Source organism: Rhinoderma darwinii, chromosome 4 (assembly GCF_050947455.1).
Source record: "Rhinoderma darwinii isolate aRhiDar2 chromosome 4, aRhiDar2.hap1, whole genome shotgun sequence".
Classification (NCBI taxonomy): Eukaryota; Metazoa; Chordata; class Amphibia; order Anura; family Rhinodermatidae; genus Rhinoderma; species Rhinoderma darwinii.
This window is the reverse complement of record NC_134690.1, coordinates 26,538,503-26,555,925: the sequence shown is the minus strand read 5'-3', so window position 1 is coordinate 26,555,925 and position 17,423 is coordinate 26,538,503. Positions and strand designations below refer to the sequence as shown.

Here is a 17,423-nt window from a genome sequence, read left to right as displayed (position 1 = left end):
GAAGTGCCCCGCATAGAATGTATAGAAGTGTCCCGCATATAATGTATAGAAGTGTCCCGCATATAATGTATAGAAGTGCCCCGCATATAATGTATATAAGTGTCCCGCATATAATGTATAGAAGTGCCCCGCATATAATGTATAGAAGTGTCCCGCATATAATGTATAGAAGTGCCCCGCATAGAATGTATAGAAGTGCCCCGCATAGAATGTATAGAAGTGCCCCGCATAGAATGTATAGAAGTGCCCCGCATAGAATGTATAGAAGTGTCCCGCATAGAATGTATAGAAGTGTCCCGCATATAACGCCTCGTTTACGTCTGAAAATAGGTCGTGTGAACCCAGCCTTAGGGCTAATGCACATAGATTTTTTTTGAATACCGCGGAAAAGTAGAAACCGCGTCGGAAACGGCGCCAAAAACCTTCCGAAATCGACTCTCATTGATTTCAATCGGAGGCGTTTTTTTCCCGCAAGTGGGAAAATAAGCATCATGCTCTTTCTTCCCGCATTTCAATCTCTGACCTCACATTGACATCAATGGGAGGCAGAGAAAGCGGTTTTCGCTGCGTTTTATGACCGTGGCGGTCAATGGCCGCAGCCGATAAACATCGCAAAGAAAGTGCAGGCAGGTCAAAATCTGCCTCAAAATTCCTGAAGGAAATTTCTGCATGCAAAAAACTGTGTGAACAGGGACTTTAGGAGGAAAAAAGTAAATGAAAAAAAAAAGTTAAATCTAAGGCTTCATGCACACGACGGGCGCAGACGGCCACCCGAACGTTTTTATGGGCCGTGCTCCCATTATAAAATATGGGAGCACGGTCCGTAAAATAAACAAAAAGGACGTGTCCTATTTATTTTTTTTTGGCAGGTTTCTATGACACAGACACCCTCCCGAAAACATACAGGAAGATGTCCGTCGGCCATAGAAACGAATGGGCCCGTAATCACGGACCGTAATTATGGGCGAATTTTACAGTCGTGTGCATGGGGCGTAAGACACAGAAAAGGCAAATTATGTCCTCAATAAATTCCAGATTTGAAAGATTTTATAGTAATTCTGCAAAAGAGTTTGTCAGCTATGAAAATCTACCATATTCTTGTATATAGGGGGCAGTATTATAGTAGTTATATTCTTGTGTATAGGAGCAGTATTATAGTAGTTATATTCTTGTATATAGGGGCAGTATTATAGTAGTTATATTCTTGTATATAGGGGGCAGTATAATAGTAGTTATATTCTTGTATATAGGGGGCAGTATTATAGTAGTTATATTCTTGTACATAGGGGGCAGTATTATAGTAGTTATATTCTTGTATATAGGGGGCAGTATTATAGTAGATATATTCTTGTATATAGGGGGCAGTATAATAGTAGTTATATTCTTGTATATAGGGGGCAGTATTATAGTAGATATATTCTTGTATATAGGAGCAGTATTATAGTAGTTATATTCTTGTATATAGGAGCAGTATTATAGTAGTTATATTCTTGTATATAGGAGGCAGTATTATAGTAGTTATATTCTTGTATATAGGAGCAGTATTATAGTAGTTATATTCTTGTATATAGGAGGCAGTATTATAGTAGTTATATTCTTGTATATAGGGGCAGTATTATAGTAGTTATATTCTTGTATATAGTGGGCAGTATTATAGTAGTTATATTCTTGTATATAGGAGGCAGTATTATAGTAGTTATGTTCTTGTACATAGGGGGCAGTATTATAGTAGTTACATTCTTGTATATAGGGGGCAGTATTATAGTAATTTATATTCTTGTATATAGGAGCAGTATTATAGTAGTTATATTCTTGTATATAGGGGGCAGTATTATAGTAGTTATATTCTTGTATATAGGAGCAGTATTGTAGTTATATTCTTGTATATAGGGGGCAGTATTATAGTAGTTATATTCTTGTATATAGGGGCAGTATTATAGTAGTTATATTCTTGTATATAGGGGGCAGTATTATAGTAGTTATATTATTGTACATAGGGGGCAGTATTATAGTAGTTATATTCTTGTATATAGGGGACAGTATTATAGTAGTTATATTCTTGTATATAGGAGGCAGTATTATAGTAGTTATATTCTTGTATATAGGGGCAGTATTATAGTAGTTATATTCTTGTATATAGGGGGCAGTATTATAGTAATTATATTCTTGTATATAGGAGCAGTATTATAGTAGTTATATTCTTGTATATAGGGGGCAGTATTATAGTAGTTATATTCTTGTATATATGAGCAGTATTATAGTAGTTCCATTCTTGTATATAGGGGGCAGTATTATAGTAATTATATTCTTGTATATAGGAGCAGTATTATAGTAGTTATATTCTTGTATATAGGGGGCAGTATTATAGTAGTTATATTCTTGTATATAGGGGCAGTATTATAGTAGTTATATTCTTGTATATAGGGGGCAGTATTATAGTAGTTATATTCTTGTACATAGGGGGCAGTATTATAGTAGTTATATTCTTGTATATAGGGGGCAGTATTATAGTAGTTATATTCTTGTACATAGGGGCAGTATTATAGTAGTTATATTCTTGTATATAGGGGGCAGTATTATAGTAGTTATATTCTTGTACATAGGGGCAGTATTATAGTAGTTATATTCTTGTATATAGGAGGCAGTATTATAGTAGTTATATTCTTGTATATAGGGGGCAGTATTATAGTAGTTATATTCTTGTACACATGTGGCAGTATTATAGTAGTTATGTTCTTGTACATAGGGGGCAGTATTATAGTAGTTATATTCTTGTATATAGGGGCAGTATTATAGTAATTATATTCTTGTATATAGGAGCAGTATTATAGTAGTTATATTCTTGTATATAGGGGGCAGTATTATAGTAGTTATATTCTTGTATATATGAGCAGTATTATAGTAGTTACATTCTTGTATATAGGGGGCAGTATTATAGTAATTATATACTTGTATATAGGAGCAGTATTATAGTAGTTATATTCTTGTATATAGGGGGCAGTATTATAGTAGTTATATTCTTGTACATAGGGGGCAGTATTATAGTAGTTATATTCTTGTATATAGGAGCAGTATTATAGTAGTTATATTCTTGTATATAGGGGGCAGTATTATAGTAGTTATATTCTTGTATATATGAGCAGTATTATAGTAGTTACATTCTTGTATATAGGAGGCAGTATTATAGTAGTTATATTCTTGTATATAGGAGCAGTATTATAGTAGTTATATTCTTGTATATAGGGGGCAGTATTATAGTAGTTATATTGTATATAGGGGGCAGTATTATAGTAGTTATATTCTTGTATATAGGGGCAGTATTATAGTAGTTATATTCTTGTATATAGGAGGCAGTATTATAGTAGTTATATTCTTGTATATAGGGGGCAGTATTATAGTAGTTATATTCTTGTATATAGGAGGCAGTATTATAGTAGTTATATTCTTGTATATAGGGGGCAGTATTATAGTAGTTATATTCTTGTACATATGTGGCAGTATTATAGTAGTTATATTCTTGTATATAGGGACAGTATTATAGTAATTATATTCTTGTATATATGGGGCAATATTATAGTAGTTATATTCTTGTACATAGGAGCAGTATTATAGTAGTTATATTCTTGTATATAGGAGCAGTATTACAGTAGTTATATTCTTGTATATAGGGGGCAGTATTATAGTAGTTATATTCTTGTATATAGGAGCAGTATTATAGTAGTTATAGTCTTGTATATTGGGGCAGTATTATAGTAGTTATATTCTTGTATATAGGGGGCAGTATTATAGTAGTTATATTCTTGTATATAGGGGGCAGTATTATAGTAGTTATATTCTTGTATATAGGGGGCAGTATTATAGTAGTTATATTCTTGTATATAGGGACAGTATTATAGTAATTATATTCTTGTATATAGGAGCAGTATTATAGTAGTTATATTCTTGTATATAGGGGGCAGTATTATAGTAGTTATATTCTTGTATATAGGGACAGTATTATAGTAATTATATTCTTGTATATAGGGGGCAGTATTATAGTAGTTATATTCTTGTATATAGGGACAGTATTATAGTAATTATATTCTTGTATATATGGGGCAATATTATAGTAGTTATACTCTTGTACATATGAAAGTGAACTTTTGATTAAAAGTTAGATCTTTAGCAATACTAATTAAAAAAACTGTCATTAGGATTTTTTTATTGGTAATATATCTGATGCATTAATTAGGACCATATACATTATGAACGTTGATAGAAATAAAGCGGAGCAGTTTTCAGCTCTTATACGAGACTTCTCTGTTCACTTGGCTATCTGTTAATTTTTTGTATAAGAGGTTTTTTTACTTAATGGAACTACAGCAGATATCTTATTCTTAATTTCATTTTATTACTGTGGAGTCTGAACAGGTCCGTATCTGCTACCCCTGCTTATGATCATCTCCCGATTTTAGATGGAAATGTCTATTGATGATATTATTCCTACTCTATAGTGCCACAAAACGGTTTGTTACATTGCATGAATGTGCGTGACATCTGAGAACAATACTGACATTACAAGTTTACATTACAGCGGCCTCTATGTATTAACCAGCGCTTAGCCTAAAGTCTCCAGTCCTCGCATGTTTCTGGTGCATTTCCTGGCATCTATGTCTTTAAATGAAACTTTTCAGTGGCGTTTGTTGCGTGATCTCACGCTGCACCAAGTTGTCAATCAAGATAAACGTGGCTACATCGGTGTTACACTTTTTTTGAAGTTTTTACATGCAGTAATAGTGATGCTCATTGCAACTCTGTTACCTCCACGTATAAACCTGACCTAAAAAAAGGTAAGAGCCTTCTATCTCCCTCCAGCAATTCTTACATGGTCGCCCGTCTGAACCAAATAGTTAATATTGGGTGACCTACGGTAATACCAGAAGCTCTGACTATTGTGTACAGCGCAGGTGTCCGCTGAGGCATTCAGAAGTAATTGGAAAGTAATTGCCGTCATTTCTTCGGGACGGAGCTTTTAAGGTCTTTTTAATAGGATCTCGGTCAGCCATTCATATATGTCCCCATCTGCAACAAATGGGCATCTTCTGATCTCTGTCATTAGCGTGTAATGGTTATGGGCTGACGTCTATTTGGGATTGTAATTATTTTATAATTCTATTTTGGATTGAATTTTTCTCAAATTCACAAAAACACTTCTAGCTGTTCTACAAAGCTCTTGTTATAGAATGTACTGCCTGGCTTATGTGCACCCCCCCCCCCCCCCCCGCCCCCCAAAGTAACCTTTTATATATAATCTTTGATCATTTCATGCTAATACCATGTGCAGTAATATGGAGTTTGTTCCCTTTTGATACAATCGCAGCCTCAACTTTTCTTGGGCGGTTTTTGCACCGGATCGTTGAACATTTTTGGAAGGATTAACGCTCGTAATTCATCCACACACCAGAGCTTTAGTAGGGTCAGGCACTGATGTTGGAGATAAGGCCTGGCTAGCTGTCCGGTATTATCGGGCTGCAACAGGAAAAGTGCGGTCATCAAACTGTTGGCACAAATTTGGAAGTACACAATTCTTTTCAATGAGGCTGCACTACTGAAATATCCTGATGACCTCATATCTCCTTCTGGTTCCTGTCCGTGCAGTGTTGTCATGTGGATTTAAATGACCAACCTCATCAATATCCATATCCTACATAAGGCCTAGACAAAAATTGGTACCCTTGGCCATTAGTAAATCTGCCCGGGTGACTGGGTTTTGCTTTTTGCCCATTATGACGGGTACTTCTGCCTGGTACATGACGTCATCACTGATTGCTTCAAGCTCTATCTCTCACATCAGAAGTGGTTGCAGGGCAAGGTAAAGCAAGCACGTAGCGGCTATCCAATAATAACTGCGCTCTTTGCTCCGTCAGTCTCTTTTTAGACATACAGAAGCCGGAAAGTTATAACACTCCGCCGGACCGAAATCAGAAGGGAAGTGGTGTCTTTAGAATCGCTCAGTAGTGCAGCCCCAGACTTTTGGCCTTTAACTTTAAGTCTCATCTAAATGTAACTTATCGTAACCGTTTTCACATTTTTAAAGGGTAACTAAAGGTTCAACAAACTTCTGAAATGTCATAGCGACATGTCAGAAGTTTGGATTGGTGCGAGCACTGAGACCCCCACTAATCGCTAAAATGAGGCGCCAGAAGCTCTTGTGTGAGCGTTGAGCCGCTTAGTTTCTGTTCGACTTTTTCCGGAAAGCTGATGTAGCGGTGTATGGGCTCATAGACTTTCTATTGAGCCTGTACTGCGATACAGTGATTTTTGGAAAAAGCCGAACAGACACGAGCACTTCTGTCGATTTTCGTTTTAGCGATTGGTGGGGGTCTCAGTACTCGGACCCCCACCAATCAAAACTTCTGACATGTCACTATGACATGTTAGAAGTTTGAACGTATAGTTACCATTTAATTTAGATTAGAGGGTATTTGATGGATTCCTTCTATTAGGTCTGCTTTGGACAATCATTTTTTTTATTACAAGGGTCAGTTCACACGTAGAGTAAATACTGCGGATTTTCCGCAACGGATTTCGTTGTGGAAAATCTGCAGCGTAATGCTGCACTTGCCTAGAATTATTTTCTTCTTCGTCCAGCCTGGCCTCCTGGGATGATGTCTTATCCCATGTGACCGCTGCAGCAAATCAAATTTTTTTAATTATTTTTTTTTTAAGTACAGCTTTACTGCACCACAATTTGGTGCGGTTTTTCAGACGGAAGACTCTGCGGCACACGGGGCGGATACATTGTGTGCTTTAACTGCAGTTCATCTGTCCTGTGTGAACATAGTCTAAGGGTCCCCCGATGATGAGCTGATCACAGGGTGTACCCCCAACAATCAGCTGTAATCTGTGGGGAATCTGGCAGCAAGTGTTCAGTTTCCCTGCAGCGCCACCACAGGAAAAATGAAGCATTACATTGTTTCTATTGAAACAAATGCATAGTTCTCCAGAGTGAAAGATGTGTTCTCTTCTCAGGATAGTAGATGACAACCCCATATATAAAGCTTATAGGGTATCTGAAAATGTTTTACCTAAACAAGACCTCCCTTTAATGTAGGTATGCCATTATGTTTTGTTTTTTAAATGTTCTCTTTACCTTCTGTTCTGCTCCTTCAGCAAATAGACGACATGAGCTGCTCTTCATAGTTTGTAATGTCTATCTCTCAGGTCAAGTCTAGCAGAGACTGCACTGCTGCGGATCGCTGTTTGGCCGCAATCACTGAATGTGCTTCCACCGGCCAGGGTAACCTCCTGGGACTTGCCGTTGAAGCCGCCCGTGCAAGGTGACCCTTTTATTTACTTTAAACTTATAACCACGAAAAAAACGTGTAATTTTTTTGTGCAGCAACATTTCACATCACAGTCCTAAAGCATACAGTGTGTACAGCGCTGCCCTTAATAACATGTGAGTGGATAGGTCACTGCCTCCTACAAAGTCAAGACACTCCTCCTCTGCTGCTCTCATCGTTCTATGTCTACATTGGGTGCTTGCTGCTGTTAATCTTGTCTTGCTTCATGTTTTTTTTTTTTTCTTTTAACAGTATGGTCATTAGTGGGTCCTGGACAGATGAGGAGGGACAAAGTGCACTGCTAGAATGGTGGTTCTTTTAAAGGGGTGGTTTCAACAGTAGAAGGCTGCGTTCACATCTGCGTCGAGGCTCCGTTCATGGGTTCCGTCCGACCTTTCCGTGAGGGGAACCCATGAACTGAGTCCAAACAGAAACCATATGTTTCCGTTTGCATCACCATTGATTTTAATGGTGACTGATCCGGTGCAAATGTTTTCCATTTGTCCCCATTGTGTAAGGGTTCCGTCGTTTTGACTGAATCAATACCGTAGTCCACTGCGCTATTCATTCCGTCAAAACAACGGAACCCTTTAAACAACGGTGACAAACAGAAACCATTTGCACCGGATCCGTCACCATTGAAATCAATGGTGATGCAATCGGAAACCTATGGTTTCTGTTTTATTTCGGTTTGAATTCCGTTCTGACCGAACACTCAGACGGAACCTATGAAAGGAGTCCTGATGCAGATGTGAACGAAGCCTAATACATTACAGTATAAGTCCTCTATATAAAGCAACTTGGATATAATGTTCCCTCCGGGGTATCCAGAGGCAGAGACAAGCTGCCCAGGACGGAGCTTATGCTCAACCAGAGACTGGAAATTGTGCATAACCTTCCAAATACTGCTGTTCCGCATCCACTGCCTCCCGGGACAGGATCTTGTACTCCAATCATACAGCCTTCTACTAGGGGAAGCTCTTTTTCTCCCTTGTACCGATCACTTTAACCCCTTAGTGACCACCAATGCTCCTTTTCACGACTGTCACTAAGGGCTAGACCTCCGCCTCTTCATGGCCCGTGCAGGCTGGAGCGGGTGCCCGGCTGTCTGACAACTGCCGGGGTCCTGCTCCAACGGTAGTGATCGAAGTTTACTTCGATCTCAACCGTTTAGCCCCTTAAATGCTGCGGTCAATATGGACCGCAGCATTTAAGTGGTTTACCGAGGGAGGGAGCTCCCTCTGTCACCCATCAGCGGTCTGCAAATGTGATTACGGGCTTCCTATGGGATGCCATGGCAGCCGGGGGCCTAACAAAGGCCCCCAGGCCTGCCCTCGCTATATGCGTATTAGGCCGTGCCAGAGGCACGTACTTATAGATTGCCAGATCTTTTTACACTATTGTCCGATTTAGACTATATATATATATATATATATATATATATATATATATATATATGAAGTGTACCAGAGCATTATAGCAGCGATCAAAAGATCGCATAGTAAAGTCCCCTAGTGGGACTGAAAGAAATACGTATTAAATTAAAAATATTAAGAAAGATCCCAGTTAAAAAAACAAAACCTTTTTTTTACATTAAAATCTGTTTTTATTTAGAAAAAGCATAAAAATTAAAAGTACACAAATATGGTATCGCTGTGACCGCAATGACCCAAACAATAAAGTTAACTTGTAATTTAAACCGCAAGGAGAACGCTGTAAAGAAGGAAAAAAACTCAAACTATGGCGGAATTGCTATTTTTTTTCCATTGCGCCCCAAAAACGTAATAATAAAAGTTAATCAATAAGTCCCATGCACCCCAAAAATGTAACAATGAAAACTACACCTTCTCCCGCAAAAAACAAGCCCACATTTCTCTACATTGACAGAAAAATAAAAAAGTTATGGCTCTTGGAAAGCAACGATGCAAAAACATGTTATTTACGCCGCACGGTGAACGGCATTCATTTAACACTCATAGAACCATGGCGGAATTGCTGCTTTTTTTTAATATATATTCCCCCCCCCCCCCTCCCCAAAAAAGTTTCAATTTTTTTGATTAACTTATGTACCCTAAAATGGGGCCATTAAAAAATACAACTAATCCTGCAAAAAAAAAGTCCTCATACAGCTATGTCGACGGAAAAATAAAAAAAGTTGTAGCTCTTGATGGGAAAAACAAAAATAATTGCTTGGTCATTAAGGCCTAAAATAGGTTGGTCACTAAGGGGTTAAATTAAAATCTTGAGACCCGTGAAAAGTTTTGATCAATGGGGGGCCCAAGTGCTGAGATCCCTACAGTTTACTGGAACGAGGAGGAAGAAGTGCTCCGGAGACTGAGGCGCCCCTTCGACTTTTGTCAGCTGTTCTTGGCTCTCTATGGAGGTCCCCGTAAGGGCTGTGGAAAGTGTAAAGGCCGTACATGGGAACTGGACATTGAAGGGGCACAACGCTCCGCCAAGATCTCGTCTGCCTTCACGTTCCAGCAGTCAGTAAGGAGTTTAGCACCCGGATCCCCACCAAGAAAAATGTCTGTCTTAGTCAGGACGTCCCTCATATATTAACTCTGAAAGGGCACTTTATAAAGGGTGTCTGGAATGGACTGCTCATATTGAAGGTGCAGGAACAATTCTATCACTAAGACCTCTAGGCTTTGGCCTCCCACAGACGAGCGTGTTTGGTCCGTGATATATGGTCTGTATGTCGGCTGTATTTCCCGGACTGAACACACTGCAGGGAGCCGGACTCCTATAGTCAGTTATCTATGATGCTAGGAGTCCCTTCCTCTCCGTGGAACTACTGTCCCGTACTGAAAACATGATTACAGTACGGGACAGTTGTCCCGCAGCGAGGCAGTGACCCCTAGCGTCATAGATCACTATGATACGAGGAGCCCGGCTCCCTGCACTGTGTTTGGTCCGGGAAATGCAGCCGACGTACGGACCGTATATCACGGACTGAACACGCTCATGTGTGAGGCTCCTTGGCTTGATCCTTTTACAATGCATTCGGAGAATCTTCAGATCCTCTACATTTTTTCCCATTTTATGTTGAGGCATGGTGCTAAAATAAAATTCAAGTTTTTTCCCCATCATCCTGCACTCAATACCCCATAATGATGAAGTGAAAACAGCATGTTTAATATTTCTTTACTAATCTATTGAAATGGAAAAACTAAAATCTTGCATTGACATAAGTATTCAGAGCTTTACTCAGGACATAGGTGAAGCTCCCTTGGCAGTGATAACAGCCTCCAGTCTTCTTGGTTATGATGCCACAAGGGTTGCACACCTGGATTTGGGGATTTTCTGCTATTCTTCTCTGCAGATCCTCTCAAGCTCTGTCCGGTTGGATGGTGACGTCGGTGGACAGATATTTTCAGGTCTCTCCAGAGATGTTTGTTTGGCTTCAAGTCAGGTCTCTGGCTGGGCCTCTCAAGCACATTCACAGAGTTGTCCCTAACCTCTCCTGTGTTGTCTGGTCTGTGTGCTTAGGGTCATTGTCTAATTGGAAGGTGAAGCTTCGGCCCAGTCTGAGGTCCTGAGCACTCTGGATCAGGTTTTGATTATCTCTGTACTTTGTTCCATTCATCTTTTCCTCAACCCTGACCAGTCTCCCTGTCCCAGTCGCTGAAAGACACCCCACAGCAGGATGCTGCCACCATCATGCTTCACTGTAGGGATGGTATTGGGCAGGTGATGGGCAGTGCCTGGTTTCCTCCAGACATGACGCTTAGAATTGAGGCCAAAAAGTTCCATCTTGGTTCATTAGACCACAGGATCTTGTTTCTCACAGTCTGAGAGTCCTTTAGGTGCTTTTTTGCAAACTCCAGGTGGCTTTCATGTGTTTTTGCCATAAAGCCAAGATCAGTGGAGCGCTGCAGTGATAGTTGACCTTCTGGAAGTTTCCCATCTGCACACAGGATCTTTTGAGCTCAGCCAGAGTGACTATTGGGTTCTTGGTCACCTCTCTTACCAAGGCCCTTCTCCCCTGATTACTTAGTTTGGTGGGGCGGCCGGCTGTAGGATGAGTCCTGGTTGTTCCAAACTTCTTCCATTTAAGGATTATGGAGGCCTCTGTGCTCTTGGGAACTTTTAGTGCAGCAGAAATAGGGCTTGGTTTTTGCCACAGGTGACTCCACTCAAGGTGTAGAAACATTTCATAGATGATCTAGAGAAATGGGAGGCCCCAGAGCTAAATTACAAGTGTCATAGCAAAGGGTCTGATTACTTGTGTCCGAGCAAAATGTAAGTTTTTCATTTTTAATAAATTTCTAAATAATCTGTTTTAACTTTGTAATTATGGGCTATTGAGTGCAGGATGATGGGGAAAACTAGAATTTTATTTTAGCACAAAAACTCAACATAACAAAATGTGAAAAAATTGAAAGGATCTGAAGACTTTCCGAATGCATTGTATGTCCCCTAAATGTTGATTCCCCTACAGAATTGTCCTCATAAACCCCTTATTTCGGCTGGTCCGGTGTGGCCAGTTCGCAGTTGCGTTGCTGTCACCCTCTACCACATCATAGTGGATGCCACGTGGAGAGCCACGGGCCGGTGCCATCTCTTCTTACCCTCTCTGTCTATTTCTGTGACCCCGGACGCTTCCATTTGAGCAGAGTTATTGGAGCGACAGTGAGTGACCTAAATGATCTGGACGGGATATAAACACAGCTGATCCCAATGTTACATCCCCGAGATGTGGCCTGTCCTCCCCATACAGAAGCGGAAGGGGGGAGTAGTCGTAGTATGACGTTTATGACATAGGCGATCATTTCGCCTGCATCCCTTTAAAATAAAAAATAATCTACAGTCACGTTGTTAGAAGAGATATTCAGCCATTTTTTTTTTCTACATTTGTATCTGGGAGAGCTGGGTGACGACCACTAGGGGCAGCTTTCCTAGAACCCTGAATGGCAAATATGTATAGTAATGCAGCTAAACAACATTGTGGGAGGTATCACTGTATATAAAGGTAGTTATGTCATGCAGAAGTCTGGGACAGATGTGTGTAACGCAAGAACTCAGCCAGATGGTAAGTACAACAGCCTATCCGTTCAGGACTCTGGGAAAGCTGGATAAAAGCAATGCAACAGCGTTACAAAAAAAGGCTAAATTTTAAACAAATGTGTTCAACTGTCTCTGGGAAAGCTGGGTGACAATGGCTATGACCGCAGCTTTCCTGAAATCCTGAATGTCTTATATGCCTAGTAATGCAGCCGTACAGCAGTGGGGAAGGTATTGCTGCGGATCAAGTCAGCCATGCCATGCAGAAGTCTGAGAAAGAACGTAAACATGGTAATCGTTAACTACACGCCTCAACATTGAAATTGCAACACCAAGAAGGACAAGCCGTTATGCAAATGGAGGAAGCAGCAGGTGTCCCTCCACGGTGTGCTACAGGGGTTTCATCAATGTAAAATGATGTGATGAATCGAGTTGCTCCAGATAAGTGGAGTCACACACTCCTTATCCCACGCTGTCACTTGCTGCACTTGACCGGTGACTCAGATTTATTGATCGCTGAAGGCTGTGTTTTACCTTTTTCAGATGTAGCAGAGCTGAGTTTGTCATGTAGCAGGATGTGCTAGGATAGCATGATCTGTTTTCAAAGTTTAACCTTGGTCTATTTTGAGGATTTCGTGCTTTCTACCGGAAAATGTAACTTTCAACTCCTATAGATCTATAATATTAGATGAAAGCTCACCGGACTTAAGATAAAAAACAAAAACAAAAAAATCTTCATAGCGTTCAGTGGTAGACGTTCTCTCTTAGCTTTGTATTTCCATAAGACTGGACAATCAACATGGAACTTCTGTTTGCGTATCTAATAGTCTGAATAAGACCCCACTGACGCGTTTTACAAAAACTTTGGGTGCGTCTTATTAGCCACAGTAGAGGGGCACCAGCTCCACAATCCTAAAGCCCATTTTCTATAGTGCAACAATGAAGAAACCTAATGTGAACACGGGTGTATTTCAGACCGCGGGATTTCTTTGTAGTAGATAAAACAAAGGGACTCATCTGATCCGAAACGCATTGGCATTCTTGTAGAGCCCCTCCTACAGTATAATGCCGCCATATTGGCCCACACACAGTATAGTGCCCCCATAGCCGCCTCCACATAGTTTAATGTCCCTCTAGTGCCCCAACACAAAATAATGCCCCACACAGGATAAGGCCTTCAGAGTGCCTAATAAAAAATAAAATACACACTCACCTAATCTTATGACGGGACATGCCACCAGTGGCCCAGGACAGCAGGACCTCATCTGATATCCGGGACTGGGGCAGTATTATAGTAGTTATATTCTTGTATATAGGGAGCAGTATTATAGTAGTTATATTCTTGTATATAGGAGACAGTATTATAGTAGTTATATTCTTGTACATAGGGGGCAGTATTATAGCAGTTATATTCTTGTATATAGGGGCAGTATTATAATAGTTATATTCTTGTATATAGCGGTAGTATTATAGTAGTTATATTCTTATATATATAGGGGGCAGTATTATAGTAGTTATATTCTTGTATATAGGGGCAGTATTATAGTAGTTATATTCTTGTATATAGGGGCAGTATTATAGTAGTTATATTCTTGTATATAGGGAGCAGTATTATAGTAGTTATATTCTTGTATATAGGAGGCAGTATTATAGTAGTTATATTCTTGTATATAGGGGCAGTATTATAGTAGTTATATTCTTGTATATAGGAGGCAGTATTATAGTAGTTATTTTCTTGTATATAGGGGCAGTATTATAGTAGTTATATTCTTGTATATAGAGGGCAGTATTATAGTAGTTATATTCTTGTAGATAGAGGGCAGTATTATAGTAGTTATATTCTTGTATATAGGAACAGTATTATAGTAGTTATATTCTTGTATATAGGAACAGTATTATAGTAGTTATATTCTTGTACATAGGAGCAATATTATAGTAGTTATATTCTTGTATATAGGGGGCAGTATTATAGTAGTTATATTCTTATATATAGGGGCAGTATTATAGTAGTTATATTCTTGTATATAGAGACCGTATTATAGTAGTTATATTCTTGTATATAGGAGCAGTATTATAGTAGTTATATTCTTGTACATAGGGGGCAGTATTATAGCAGTTATATTCTTGTATATATGGGCAGTATTATAATAGTTATACTCTTGTGTATAGCGGTAGTATTATAGTAGTTATATTCTTATATATAGGGGCAGTATTATAGTAGTTATATTCTTGTATATAGAGACTGTATTATAGTAGTTATATTCTTGTATATAGGAGCAGTATTATAGTAGTTATATTCTTACATATAGGGGCAGTATTATAGTAGTTATATTCTTGTATATAGGAGCAGTATTATAGTAGTTATATTCTTGTATATAGGGGCAGTATTATAGTAGTTATATTCTTATATATAGGGGCAGTATTATAGTAGTTATATTCTTGTATATAGAGACCGTATTATAGTAGTTATATTCTTGTATATAGGAGCAGTATTATAGTAGTTATATTCTTGTACATAGGGGGCAGTATTATAGCAGTTATATTCTTGTATATAGGGGCAGTATTATAATAGTTATACTCTTGTATATAGCGGTAGTATTATAGTAGTTATATTCTTATATATAGGGGCAGTATTATAGTAGTTATATTCTTGTATATAGAGACCGTATTATAGTAGTTATATTCTTGTATATAGGAGCAGTATTATAGTAGTTATAGTCTTACATATAGGGGCAGTATTATAGTAGTTATATTCTTGTATATAGGAGCAGTATTATAGTAGTTATATTCTTGTATATAGGGGCAGTATTATATTAGTTATATTCTTGTATACAGGGGGCAGTATTATAGTAGTTATATTCTTGTATATAGGGGCAGTATTATAGTAGTTATATTCTTGTATATAGGGGGCAGTATTATAGTAGTTATATTCTTGTACAAAGGGGGCAGTATTATAGTAGTTATATTCTTGTATATAGTGGGCAGTATTATAGTAGTTATATTCTTGTACATAGGGGGCAGTATTATAGTAGTTATATTCTTGTATATAGGGGCAGTATTATAGTAGTTATATTCTTGTATATAGGGGCAGTTTTATAGCAGTTATATTCTTGTATATAGGGGCAGTATTATAATAGTTATATTCTTGTATATAGCGGTAGTATTATAGTAGTTATATTCTTATATATAGGGGCAGTATTATAGTCGTTATATTCTTGTATATAGAGACCGTATTATAGTCGTTATATTCTTGTATATAGGGGGCAGTATTATAGTAGTTATATTCTTGTATATAGGAGCAGTATTATAGTAGTTATATTCTTGTATATATGGGCAGTATTATAGTAGTTATATTCTTGTATATAGAGGCAGTATTATAGTAGTTATATTCTTGTATATAGGGGGCAGTATTATAGTAGTTATATTCTTGTATATAGGGGCAGTATTATAGTAGTTATATTCTTGTATATAGGGAGCAGTATTATAGTAGTTATATTCCTGTATATAGGGGCAGTATTATAGTCGTTATATTCTTGTATATAGGGGGCAGTATTATAGTAGTTATATTCTTGTATATAGAGAGCAGTATTATAGTAGTTATATTCTTGTATATAGGGGCAGTATTATAGTAGTTATATTCTTGTATATAGGGGCAGTATTATAGTAGTTATATTCTTGTACAGAGGGGGCAGTATTATAGTAGTTATATTCTTGTACATAGGGGGCAGTATTATAGTAGTTATATTCTTATATATAGGAGCAGTATTATAGTAGTTATATTCTTATATATAGGAGCAGTATTATAATAGTTATATTCTTGTACAAAGGGGGCAGTATTATAGTAGTTATATTCTTGTATATAGTGGGCAGTATTATAGTAGTTATATTCTTGTATATAGGGGCAGTATTATAGTAGTTATATTCTTGTATATAGGGGCAGTATTATAGCAGTTATATTCTTGTATATAGGGGCAGTATTATAATAGTTATATTCTTGTATATAGCGGTAGTATTATAGTAGTTATATTCTTGTATATAGGGGCAGTATTATAGTAGTTATTTTCTTGTATATAGGGGCAGTATTATAGTTGTTATATTCTTGTATATAGAGGGCAGTATTATAGTAGTTATATTCTTGTAGATAGAGGGCAGTATTATAGCAGTTATATTCTTGTATATAGGGGCAGTATTATAATAGTTATACTCTTGTATATAGCGGTAGTATTATAGTAGTTATATTCTTATATATAGGGGCAGTATTATAGTAGTTATATTCTTGTATATAGAGACCGTATTATAGTAGTTATATTCTTGTATATAGGAGCAGTATTATAGTAGTTATATTCTTACATATAGGGGCAGTATTATAGTAGTTATATTCTTGTATATAGGAGCAGTATTATAGTAGTTATATTCTTGTATATAGGGGCAGTATTATATCAGTTATATTCTTGTATACAGGGGGCAGTATTATAGTAGTTATATTCTTGTATATACGGGCAGTATTATAGTAGTTATATTCTTGTATATAGGAGCAGTATTATAGTAGTTATATTGTTGTATATAGGAGCAGTATTATAGTAGTTATATTCTTGTATATAGGGGGCAGTATTATAGTAGTTACATTCTTGTATATAGGGAGCAGTATTATAGTAGTTATATTCTTGTATATAGGGGCAGTATTATAATAGTTATATTCTTGTATATAGCGGTAGTATTATAGTAGTTATATTCTTATATATAGGGGCAGTATTATAGTCGTTATATTCTTGTATATAGAGACCGTATTATAGTAGTTATATTCTTGTACAAAGGGGGCAGTATTATAGTAGTTATATTCTTGTATATAGTGGGCAGTATTATAGTAGTTATATTCTTGTATATAGGGGCAGTATTATAGTAGTTATATTCTTGTATATAGGGGCAGTATTATAGCAGTTATATTCTTGTATATAGGGGCAGTATTATAATAGTTATATTCTTGTATATAGCGGTAGTATTATAGTAGTTATATTCTTATATATAGGGGCAGTATTATAGTCGTTATATTCTTGTATATAGAGACCGTATTATAGTAGTTATATTCTTGTA

At 37.5% G+C, this 17,423-nt stretch overlaps 1 protein-coding gene across 1 annotated transcript in view; it reads left to right on the top strand.

The window, feature by feature from the left end:
- The window catches only part of MMUT (methylmalonyl-CoA mutase), a 44,923-nt gene that overhangs the window by 11,407 nt on the left and 16,093 nt on the right, over positions 1-17,423 (top strand). The window contains exon 4 of the mRNA XM_075860938.1: positions 7,204-7,319. Coding sequence (XP_075717053.1) covers positions 7,204-7,319 — 116 coding nt within the window. The remainder of the gene's footprint in view (positions 1-7,203; positions 7,320-17,423) is intronic.